Source organism: Microcaecilia unicolor, unplaced genomic scaffold (assembly GCF_901765095.1).
Source record: "Microcaecilia unicolor unplaced genomic scaffold, aMicUni1.1, whole genome shotgun sequence".
In the NCBI taxonomy this organism is placed as follows: domain Eukaryota; kingdom Metazoa; phylum Chordata; class Amphibia; order Gymnophiona; family Siphonopidae; genus Microcaecilia; species Microcaecilia unicolor.
Genome location: NW_021963861.1, coordinates 269,550 through 281,906, shown reverse-complemented (window position 1 = coordinate 281,906; position 12,357 = coordinate 269,550). Strand labels below are relative to the sequence as shown.

The 12,357-nt window shown below is 42.4% G+C and overlaps 1 protein-coding gene across 1 annotated transcript in view; it reads right to left on the bottom strand.

Annotated features, from left to right (window-relative positions):
* The window catches only part of LOC115459683 (centrosomal protein of 112 kDa-like), a 314,545-nt gene that overhangs the window by 239,251 nt on the left and 62,937 nt on the right, over positions 1–12,357 (bottom strand). Inside the window, exons 7-8 of the mRNA XM_030189491.1 lie at positions 3,873–3,920; positions 3,676–3,750 (exon numbers count right to left, since the gene is read on the bottom strand). Coding sequence (XP_030045351.1) covers positions 3,676–3,750; positions 3,873–3,920 — 123 coding nt within the window. The remainder of the gene's footprint in view (positions 1–3,675; positions 3,751–3,872; positions 3,921–12,357) is intronic.

The following is a 12,357-nucleotide window of genomic DNA, read 5'->3' as shown; positions in this document are numbered from 1 at the left end:
ACATGTTAAATGTTTCCCAGTGGATCCAATACAGTTACCTCTCACACAAAGCCCTGTATTCCACTAAGGACTAGATCTAAAGTAGCTGTCCCTCTTGTCAGTTCTTGGACCAGTTGCTCCAAGAAGCAGTCATCTATTACATCTAAGAATTTTGGGGTAACTGAAATCACCCCTTATAATTACTGTTTCCCAATTTACAGCTTTCCTAATTTCTGTAAACATTTGTTCATCTGTCTGTTTGTTCTGTCCTGGCAGACGGTTCTACAGCCCGACCAGTATCTCTTTCCCTTCACACATTTCTATCCACAAGAATTCCACGCTGCTGTTTCATTTAAAATATTAATTTTGTTTGACTCAATTCACTCTTTAACATATTGCACAACCCTCCCTCCAATTTGATCCACTGTATCATTGCGATACAATTTGTACTCTGATAACAGAGAGGAACAGAAACAGATCATCTCGTAATTATATGAATCTTCATTATCCCAGTTGCATTGGTCTTAAATACAAAACCACCTACGCGTCTAATTTCTCCTACTTAGGAACGCAGATGTGGAATGCATTACCGAACTGTGTGAAAACGCAGCATGACCATCAAGACTTTAGGCGCTCTTTAAAGACCAGTTTTGTAAGGCCTACCCTACTGTTGCTACTCAATACTCTACATTATAGTGCCTCAAAGGACCATTTATTCCTTATTATTTTGTACCTTATTTTACACATGTACAACTCCCTTACCTGACCCTATTTCTTACTGACTTGTAAGCCACATTGAGCCTGCTTGTGTGTGGGAAAACGTGGGATACAAATGCTGCAAATAAATAAATAACATAGCGAGGCATTTTCAATATGACGTCTAAGTCCAGCTTTGGACATTTTGCACAAGATGTCCTCAATCAGAATAGGAAAGAAGGTCATCTTAAAAAAAAAAAAGAAAAAACATCCATCTTTTTTTTTCCGAAAATACCATTTTGAACAAAGTTTTGTGCTTTGTATATTGGGTTTTTTTGGACCATTTTCAAAAAAACACCATCAAAATGAAAAAGAGAAAATCAAGCCACTGGGATTTAGGAGGGGCCAGCATTTTTACTAGACTGGTCCTCTAGACATCCCAGGAGAGCAATGAGGCACTCTAGGGGGCATTGCAGAAGACTTCAAATAAATGCTCTCAGGTACACATCCTACCATTGGTCCCTTATCTTGTCTGCTGAGCCCCCCAAAACCCACCGTCCCCAACTGTACACTACTACCCTTATGGATGAAGAGGGCACCAATATTTATTTATTTGTTTGTTTGTTACATTTCTATCCCACATTTTCCCACCTATGTGGGTATAGTGGGTTTCTGGTGAGTTTTAGAGGGCTCAATGTTTCCACCAGTGTAACAAGTAGGAGGAGGTATGGACCATGGTCTATCTACCTGCAGTGCACTACACCCACCACTAGCCTACTCCAGGGACCTGCATGCTACTCTAATGGACCAGAGTATAACATATGAGGCTGGCAAAGAGGCTGGAATGTAACACTTTTAATCACTTTTTTGGGGGGGGTGGGAGGGGATCAGTGACCACTGGGGGAGTGAGGGGTGGTCATCCCTGATTCCCTCCAGTACTCATCTGGTCATTTAGGGCACTTTTTTTGTGCCATATTCATTACAAAATAGATCTAGTTCAAAACGTCTTAGTTTTAGTCCAGTTTTGTTCCATTTTGTCTGAAAAACGTCCAAATGCTGCTTTATGCCTCTTTTAAAACATTTTTCCTTTCAAAAATGAGCCCCAAAGTGTCCCATTACGTCCAATAACTTACTAGTTTGATACATTAATGCCTAAAGCTTTTTTTTCTAACAAACTTTCTTAACAGACAGAAATCCTAATAGTAAAAGAGAATAAAAATGAGAATTATTCTGGATAATTAGATAAGTTATTACTTGAGTATGAAAAGAAGAGCAATACCCATATAGAATTTTAAATATTATACTCTACACCAGTGTTTCCCAAGTCTAGTCCTGGAATACCCCCTGCCAGTCAGGTTTTCAGGATATCCACAATGAATATGCATGAACTTGATTTGCAAAAACACTGCCTCCATTATATGCAAATCTGTTTCATGCATATCCTTTGTACATATTCTGAAAACCTTACCGGCAAGGGGTACTGTAGGACCGGACTTGGGAACCACTGATCTAAACTTACTACCAAGATAATGAGGAAAAGGTACGTGTAGGAACACAGGGAAAAAAAAGTAAATCAATACAAGGGTGAAACAAAAAGTTATTGAAAAACCATAGGTCAAACTGTGCATGCTGTTTATGCCAATATATTTATTTAGCAAAATTGGCCACTGTTTGAAACAGGATGCTGGGCTCGACGGACCTTTGGTCTTTCCTAGTATGGCAATAAATTATAATTATGAAAACCAAAAAGTATTTTGAGGATTTAAATTTTGAGACACACCTTTGGATTCCCGCAAGCCGATTGGCTACATTCAAGCATAGGCGTCTGGCCGGCTATAACAGAGCGGCCATTTTTGTTGAGTTTGTCTTGTTGTGTAATGCTTGACTGGTGCGGAGGTACTGGTGAGGGGTTAGATCTTGAAGAATTTCACTAATGAGGGCTGGTGGTAATATACTTTTTTCCTTACCAGGTCAACACACGGACCACGGAACCCTGAGGCAGATTTTCGAAACGGCGGCCATCGTAGGTTGTGGCCGTGGTGTGAAGCAGACCCGCACAAGCAAGTCAGTTATGAAAGTTAAGTAACTTCACCAATGAAATTTATGTTGATAGACAAGCTATAGAAAAGAGGTTTTTTGGCCAATGATGATGAAGTCCAGTCCCCGAAGCCACGTTTAGGCTGGGGGCTTCTTGAGGCCTTTTTCCTCAGGAAGCAGGCGCTGCTGTTGTTTGCTCTCTCTTTAATTTCTGTATTTTGAACACTTATGTAAAGCACACATTGGCATCTGTATACTGCATCTAAATTTAAAGCGTCCATGCAAGAAAAAAAAAAAAATTAAAAATGCCCAGCGAAAGCACATATTTAGTGTCTGTTTCCTGCATCTCAATATAAACATCCAAGCTAAAAAAAAAAAATGTAAAATGCTTATATTTAGGCCGCAGAAAACAAACATCTATGTGTTCTTCACATTCCAGTTTCACCAGGCACATGAGTACAGAAGCCAAGCTTACCAAGGAACTCTTCTGCGCATGCGCCAGCACAATCCTCCCACCGAACTCCCTAAAGCTTGATGCTATGAGAGCGCCTATATTTGCATCTCACTATGAACTAACCAACTTCCGCAAAATACTGAAGACCCATCTCTTTAACAAGGCATAACACAAAGACCAACAAATATGAACTCCAATACAAATATCCAGAACTGCCTTACAAAATTTGCTTGTTAAACTACTATTATGTTCTATCATTACCATGTTACCCAAGATCCTTCTATAATGCTAAATGTATATCTTCTTATATGCTTCCACTATCCATGATGTATTGTAAGCCACATTGAGCCTGCAAAGAGGTGGGAAAATGTGGGATACAAATGCAATAAATAAATAAATTAGCACTGGGTATTAGGGCGTTGTTCTGCACTGTTCCAGTGGTATTTTTACGGCGCTATTCTGAACAGCGCCAGAGTTTTGAGCATCGGGGGCTAAATTCTTTGCCTTACCTCCTTTTCATGCATGCGAAACAGTGCCTGGTCATCACGGAAGGAGATCTTTCCCAGGCTTGATTTGGGGGAAATCTGTTGAATAGAAAAGATCAGGTTTAATGATCAAAGCACAAACTTCACAAGGAATCACTTTCAAATCTGAAGGTAATGCTTTAGTCATCAAAGACCCATCCGGGGGAATTTTTAACACCTACCGGAGACAGAGAAATAGGTTTCTCTCGCAAATACCTTGGGTTTTCTATCTGAAAACAAAAGAGCACAATAAACCCTTATTGATCATTGTGACACAACTTTTCTCCATCATGTCCTATAAATATCAAATAGCATTGAGATTTATTTATTTGTTACATTTATACCCCGCTCTTTCCCGCTCGATAGCAGGTTCAGTGCGGCTTAGATATTTTTGTAAAATGTTTGTTAAAGTTTCCTTGAATTAAAAACAAAGCCCTGTTTTCTAAACTGATAGATCTTCACAAAGGTATTTTCACAATAAGGTGTTTAAAAATAGTTTTGATCTTTCTGAATATCTTTTAAAGTTCATCAGATATCACATTAGCACTGAGAAGCCATATAGTAAGATTTGATGGCTTAAATTCCAGGACAAGGACAGTGCTGTAGACCCTTAAAAGGAGTAAATTAATATTAAAAAGTTACAGTCTCTATAATTGGTTTGGCTTATGCCTGACTTTCCAGAGAAAGTGAAGTTGCTTATCTGTAACGGAGGTTCTCTGTAGTCCGCAGCATAAATCAATCAACTGATGGAACACAGACAGAACAGCTTTATCAGAGCTAAGAAAATGCCATGCATTTAAGTGTATCCTGTTTCTGCAGTGATCACCCTTATTGTGTGCTTCCTTGCCTTTTTCTGCCGTACTTCGCATCTTTTTAAAGACAGCAAGTGATTTAGATTTTCAAGCCCATACTCTTTGCTATTTATACAGAGACCCCTGAGGCAGACACTCAGCTGAAACATGGTGCTGTGTCGGGAATCACAAGAATAAAGCTTTTCCAACTATATATCTGTCTTCCTGTTGTTTTTGGAAGAGCCTTGCTGGTCACACTACTCATTTTTACGTACGAGTTTAAGTCCTGCACCGGTACCTTTGCTGGTAGGAAAGTCAACATCCACTTCACGGAAATACCCGCATACCCCCAGATTCCATATATGGCACTCAAAATTGCACGTTGATTGCACCCAAATTCCATGTGCAAATTGCTCAACGAGCCAATCAGCACAGATAATTGGGCGCCAACAATCGTCAACACCAGTGGCGTAGCTACGTGGGGCCACGGGGGCCTGGGTCCCTGTAGATTTGGCCCTGGACCCCCCTGCCGATGACCCTCTTAACCCCCCGCCAACCCGCCGATGCCTACCTTTGCTGGCGGGGGACCCCAACCCCTGCCAGCTGAGGTCATCTTTTTCCTTCGTTCTGTTTCGGAGTCTGACGTCCTGCAGGAGCATTTTCTGAAGTCCACCGCACTGACCTCTAGGGTGTCCAGTTGGTGTCCTGGCATGTCAGGGGTGCGAGCGTACTACAAATCCTGGCCCCTCCCACAACCAAATGGCTCGGATTAGGACGTTTCTGAGCTGGGCGTTTTTAGTTTCCATTATCACTAAAAAAAAAAACAAACGCCCAGTCTCTCTCATATTTATTCGCCTGCACTAGCCTGCCGGTGTAGTGACGAATCATGCTCACACTGTCCTATATGGTATCTGAAAATTTTGAGAGCACTGGTCTAGTATTTCTCATGTGTCTTTTCCAACTCTTAGTAGATCATCTCAATTTAAGAATAATTTGTTGATTCTTTTTATCTTATGTTATAAACTAGCCGTTAAGCCAGTTAAAACGTGCAAGCTTTTTGTTTTTAAAAATGTAATGAAAGAGCGAAAGGAAGAAATGAAAGTTGAGGGTTTTTTTGTTGTTGTAAATGTAATAATTCTCACCTCCATCCATCCATGTCCAGCAACCCTCCTCTCTCCCCTGCCCTCCTCCCATGTCCAGCAACCCTCCTCTTTCCCTTGGCCTCCCCCTGTCCACCACCCCTGCTCTCTCCCCATGTCCAGCAACCCTCCTCTCTCCCCTGCCCTCCCCCCATGTCCAGCAACCCTCCTCTTTCCTTTGGCCTCCCCTCGTCCACCAACCCTGCTCTCTTCCCTGCCCCCCTCCATGCCAGGCCCCCTGCACTGACATAACAGCGCCTCTCACCTTTCACTTCTGCTTCCTGCAGCGCTTTCACACGGAGGTGAGAGGCGCTGTCATGTCAGTGCAGGGGGCCCGGCACAGAGGTGGGCGGGAGCGGCGGCAACGTCGGGAAGGGGGGTGGAGGTTGGTGCTTCGGTGACCTCAGGGAAGGTGGTGGAGGGGGTAGCGCCGGCGTAGTTAAGGGGCCCGGCACGGAGGGGGCGGGAGCAGTGACGTCGGGGAGAGGGGGGGTGGAGGTTGGGACGCCGGGCTCTCAAAGGCGGTTCCCACGGTGGACTGCGGCCATCCAGTTCTCAGAGAGGGAGGGCGGCTGCTGCTCTTTCTGCTGTCTCCCTCCCCTTAGCAACGCACATAGCTTCCGTCGGTGGAAGGGGCGGGACAGCGACGTCGGCAATGGATCACTGTGACCTGCTGCGCATGCGCGGAACGTTGATGACAGCTGCTGTCCACTGCACATTTGCGGGTGAGTCAATCCAAGCTCATTTATACAGTAGGATGAGTGCTAGTTCTTTTTGCTATCAAGCTACTTTTAATTTGGAATAATCAACCCAGGGATCTCAAAGCACATGACCTTACCACCACCAGACATCTAAAAACCAAACACAGGAGTTATTAACAGGACAGCCATACAAACACACAAATGATCATCTCATCATGCCTCTTTCCCTTCTGAAAACAGGCAAAAAAAATGTAGCAGTTTATCCTGGAAATAAAGGGCCAACACAACCGCAGATCATTTTCCTGTTGATTTAGGAAAAAACATTAATTAAGAGCATTGGTTTCATTCAAAAGCGTATTTAGCTCACGTTCAATGTGAGATACAGTTTTTTAAAAGAGAGGAAATGAAGCTTTGCTATTTTATGAGGCCCTTAGTCATGCGTTTGTTGATTCTCTAACAGCAGCCAGATGTGCTTTGAAGCTCAGTGTTCCCACTTTGTAATCCACAACAAGTAACATCCACTTCTTCTGGTCTGTAAACATTTAAAACGTCTTAACATTTTTTTTCTTTCATGCTGGTCTTCTACAAAACATCTTGTTCTCTTAATAAAGCCACAATAAAGAAACGATCCCACAATAAAGCCTGACACCCCCTCCCCTTTCCCCAAAACAAAAAGAAAACATGCACATTTCAGCAAAACATGCAAACATAACAATACCAAATTAAAGAAAAGCCAAGAAGAAACAATCAGAATACAGATGTAAGAAGTTGTGAAAGTACCAGGTGTGGAATGATAAATACGGCTCTTACAGATAAAGCAAGTACACTTCATGATAAGAAAAAAATGCATCTCAACCTGAATGAGAGCTGAAACTGAACTAGTCAACCTGCCTTGCTCACTGTCAACTTTACACATTCAACTGAAAAGGTTCATTTGTGGCTCATGATTCACACAGGTGTTAAACGTTCTTGGTTTCACTGGAGTCATGGGTGCCAAGTACCCCCAAGATTGAGAAAGCTCCTTCATTGTCCCCCCTGAGAAGAGTAATTTCTGTTGTGCATAGCACCCCCAATTATTTTGAAAAGTTGGCTGCAGCAACAAGTCTAGACACCAGAGTTCAGTGCCTCTGAATCCAGCACATTTCTAGGACGAGAGGTTTGGAGCGGTCTCTCACCTTGGTGTCCACCTCAACAGTTTGGCTGAGTAGCAGGTACCGGGACAAAATGTTTACAAATGATTTTTCATATCGATGTTGCAGGAAAGTTATGATAAAAATGAATTCTAACTAGGGTCCTATGGCATTGTCAGTGCACACCTTGGTAATAAAAGAAACATTCAGGAATATACATTGCACGATGCGATACCCGAAAGCGAGCCTTCTCCGGAGTAGCTCCCACACTCTGGAATGCACTGCCTGAAAAGCTCCGCTTAACACAAGACTATCTCTACTTCAGGAAGCAGGTGAAAGCTTGGCTCTTCAATCAGGCCTTTAATGGAAGAACTAACTAACTTGTTAGTCTCACTTGCACACACAAGGAGTGAGACGGGCTGCACATACTGCAGCAGGACATGTTTGTCCACTCCTACCCTAGCTGAGATAATATTTAACCATCTCTCATCTCATGTGCAACTTTCTTTAAATTAGTCACCTTATTTTCTAACTCCTCTTACTCTCTTACCTATCAGTTAACCATCTCTCTGACCTCATGTGCAACTTTCTTTAAATTAGTCACCGTACTTTCCAACTCCTCTTACTTTCTATACGTTCCATCTTTGCTTATACCCTACACTGTCAATTAAAATATTCTATTTCATATTGTGTTGACATTGTAAATAGTATACCATGCCATACTTTGTATTGTTATTTGAATGTTTTTACTGCTGTAATTGCCTATTGTTCATGTTTGATCTATTCTTAGAGTGAATTCCTTCAAAAAGGTGGTAAATAATCCTAATAAATAAATATCAATGTATATTGTTTTTTTATAGGAATAATGAACTGAAATTCAAGTCCAAAAGCTTACAGTATGCACGAGTACCATACAGCTTATGTTCTGTGGTATTGAACCTGCTAGTGATTTCGCTCTCCATGTTCAATGTATCATTTAGAAATAGCACATAATTTTAAAAAATGGTTCAAAATTTTGTAGGAGGCTCTGTAAGTAGCCTTGTTCATCCGAAAGGAGAAATATTTGTTAACACTGTATCTAAGATAAGATGATCTGTCCAAAAAAAGCTTGTTTCAATTTGTCTTTCATGGACTTTGCTGTTTGTACTGGCTGATCTGAAAGGGAACGATTTTGGTGCCTTTGATTCCCCGATTTAACAGTAACGCGGCTGCCAGAATCCTCCTTTTCTTACTCTGATGAAGTTGGCTCTAATTAAAACAGCATGTTTGTCACAGAAGTCATGGAAACTATTATTTTGCCATTTTTCACCATTTCCAGCATTTTCCATAACTTCCCACGATTTTCCTCACGTCTGTTTTCTATAGCATGCACAGTACTGGGAGCAGTCAGATGTCTGTTAACCTGAAAGCTATTTCTTACATTCTGGAAGTTCTCCTAAAGACAAATAACCTCCAATTATTTTTATTAACTAACTGTGTTTGTTTTTCAAAATGTATTCATTTACAAAGATGCTTTGAACAGAAATGTAAAATAAACAGTGCAATTTACTTCTCAATGGGTATTAATAATCACATATGGTTTCAATTAATCTGGAAACAGAAATTGATGCCATGTAAAAAAAAAAAAAAAAGTGGCCAAGCCCACCTATTCTCTGCTTTGCCTTACCCGCTGCCGAACTACAGACCATCCTCCACCTTTAGCTTTCCCAGGGCAAAGGCTATTCTTTGCTGTTCCCATTCCCTCTAGCATTCCTAAATTCTGTTTTGGCCACTAGCGTTAATCCATTCTCAATCTGTCCCAAAAGGTATACTTCAAATAATGCATTTGTCGTGGCAACCTCCTCCTCAAGACTGCTAATGTACAGAAACTGAAAAGGGGAATCGGGTTCCTAGCAAGAACGTAAAGTTAAAATGAAATTTATGTTAAAGGAGAGAGAAATGATTACTTCCAGGATGTAAAGAGCCATCAATGAGCACCGTATAAATGGATACAACAGGGCAATTTTCAGAAGTATGTGTGCAACTAAAGCTGTGTTTTAGTTGCTGAAATAGGTTTTTTAAAAAAATTACCCATCCACACTGCATATAGACAGACACCTGCATAGGCTGCAACTAACTTTATTTAGACAGATTCACCAATTACGCATTATTGTGATTGCTAATCACAATCCAATTAACTCTGCAGAGGAAGATTATTATATCCAGAGCAGTATTAACCCTTTGGTGGGCCCTAGGCAAATAAATACATTGGACCTTTCACTGTAATACAAATACATTTTAGGGGTCACACGTGGTAAGAAGTGCTGCTCACCGTCTCTGCCTGCTTACTGGGAGGAAAATGGAGAGGAAGGAGGAAGGACAGACTTCTGTAGACAGCAGCACGGTCTGGTCCTCTCCCATCTTCTTTCAGTCAGCAGCTACCTTACCTGAACTGGCACATCTGGGCCCCTTCTCAATGTCTAGACCCTAGTACTACGTTTGCTTATGGCTTAATCCTGCCCATCTCTATCCAAAAGCCCTTATTCTACAGCAGATGTTCCCAATCCAGTCCTGAGAACACACCTAGCCAGTCAGGTCTTCAGGATACCACAATGAATGCACGTGGGATAGATTTGCATACAATAGAGGTACTACATGCAAATCTCTCTCATGCATTTCGTTAGGGAGATCCTGGAAATCTGATTGGCTGGGTGTGTCCTGAGGACTGGGCTGATAACCTCTGTTCCAACACTGTTCACGAGGGCTGCAAAAAGACCAGCTTTTCAGGATATCCCTCATCAATATGCATGAGAAAGATCTGCATGCCCACTTCATCCACTGTCCCCTGGATTCTATAGCGCGCCTAGAGATCCACGCCAAAATTCAGGCATAATCTATAATAAAGCATAACTTAATTGGCTTAACAAGCTAATCAGCGCTAACAGCACTTAAATAATAAGCAGTAATTGGTAATAATTAGAATTTACAAGCACAACTCACTAAGCGTATTCTGTAATGGACTGCACCTAAATTCAAAAGGGGCGGGGAAATGGGCATTTCGTGGGCATTCCAGAATATGGCCCAGTGCACGTAAATCCACACACAAGAGATTTACGCCATGTTTTCGTTGGTGTAAATGGAGGCACAAGGGCTTAGGCACTGGGATATCAACTAAGCGTATTCTATATACTGCGCCTAAATCTAGGCGCCACTTATAGAATACGATTAGGCGGAAATGTTTACTGCACAAATTTTTTAGGCACCTTATATAGAATCTGGTCCTGTATGCAGCTCTTTCTCATGCATATTCATTAAGCATAGCCTGAAAACTTGGTCTGCTTGCAGCTCTGAAGAACTGAACTTGGACAAGCCTTGCATAAAGCATAACTGCATTCTTGTAGGAGCTCTTTCTTGGTCCAGTTGAATACATCACTATTCTTCAAACCAGTGGCGTACCAAAGGGGGGGGGGGCGGTGGGGGTGGTCTGCCACTGGGGGGGGGGGGGGGGGGGGGGGGGTGCCGCGCGCACCTGTCCTTTGTTCGTTCCATGGTCCCTCTGCCCCGGAACAGGTTTCTTCCTGTTCCGGGGCAGAGGGAGCATGGAACAAAGGACAGGCGCGCGTGCACCCGGGGGGGGGGGGGGGGGGGGGTCTTTCAATTGGGAGGTCCTTTCACCGGGGGGGGGGGGGGGGGCGCATCAGTGATCTGCCCCGGCTGTCAGCCCCCCTAGGAACGCCGCTGCTTCAAACTGTACAGTTTTTTTTTTTGGGGGGGGGGGGGGACGACGACAAATTATTTCATACGAAACTTCAGTTGTCTAAAAATATTTACAAGCTTATCTATCTTACACATAAAAAATACTTCCCAGATCCATGAAATAAACAGCCAATGAGCATCTTTTATACTTCAGCTCTATGGATCACCACTTTGTTGCCTTTATTTTTTTTTTTACAATTTGTAAATATCTTTATTGAAACAGAGTATAAACACAGACCATTGAAGTGCAGATGAATCAAGAGACTTGAGATGGCCCTCTTCAAGAGAGCAAGATATGTTCAACAGCTGATCATTAACAAAATGTTAAAGGTTAGGCAGAGGGTAATAAACAGGAACCAGATGGTTTCATAGACCTGTTTGGGAAAATTCCTCAGATAATATTTTCAGACTGGACCTTACTAATATGCTAAACCAGAACTGAGCAACCACGGTCCTCGAGGACCACAGCCTAGTCGAGTTTTTAAGATTTTCACAATGAATATGCACGAGATCTATTTGTATACAATGGAAACAGTACATGCAAATCAGCCTCATACATATTCGTTGTGGAAATCTTGAAAACAAGACTGGGTTGAGATCCTTGAGGACCATGGCTACCCACCCCTGCCCTAAACGCTGCTGCCACATTTCATTTCTGCTACTGGTGATTTTCCTGGAGAGAGAGATACAAGTACAGTGAATTCTTATATGTAAAAAAAAAAAGATCCAAAGGAACTACTTGTTCTGTCCTCCGACAGCCTCGCACTAGTTTATAACGTGATCCTAAAATGTGTGTAATGCCTTTACTGCTATTCTCAGTCCTAAGGACCATCATTGCTGCAGTTTCTCACTGCAAAGATTCATGAGAAATGCACTGTGGGTAATGAAGTTCACAGGCAGTGCAACCACACTTGCTTGGCTGTGTAAGAACTGTTCCACTGGTTGTGAGGCTGCCCAGACCTCCCCTCTCTCTCTCTGCCAAGCTTGGCTCTTTTCTCTTCCTGCTATCATTTCCTGGCCATTCTCACTATCTCTGTCCTGGGAGGTCAGCCAGGTATGACCTTTCCCTCCAATCGAGACCGTCCTCTAGGACCACCCCTTGCTACCCGATGGCAGGCTCTGTCACCATTGGTCTCTAACTGCTCCTCCCTGAACCCACGTAAAGCCTCAT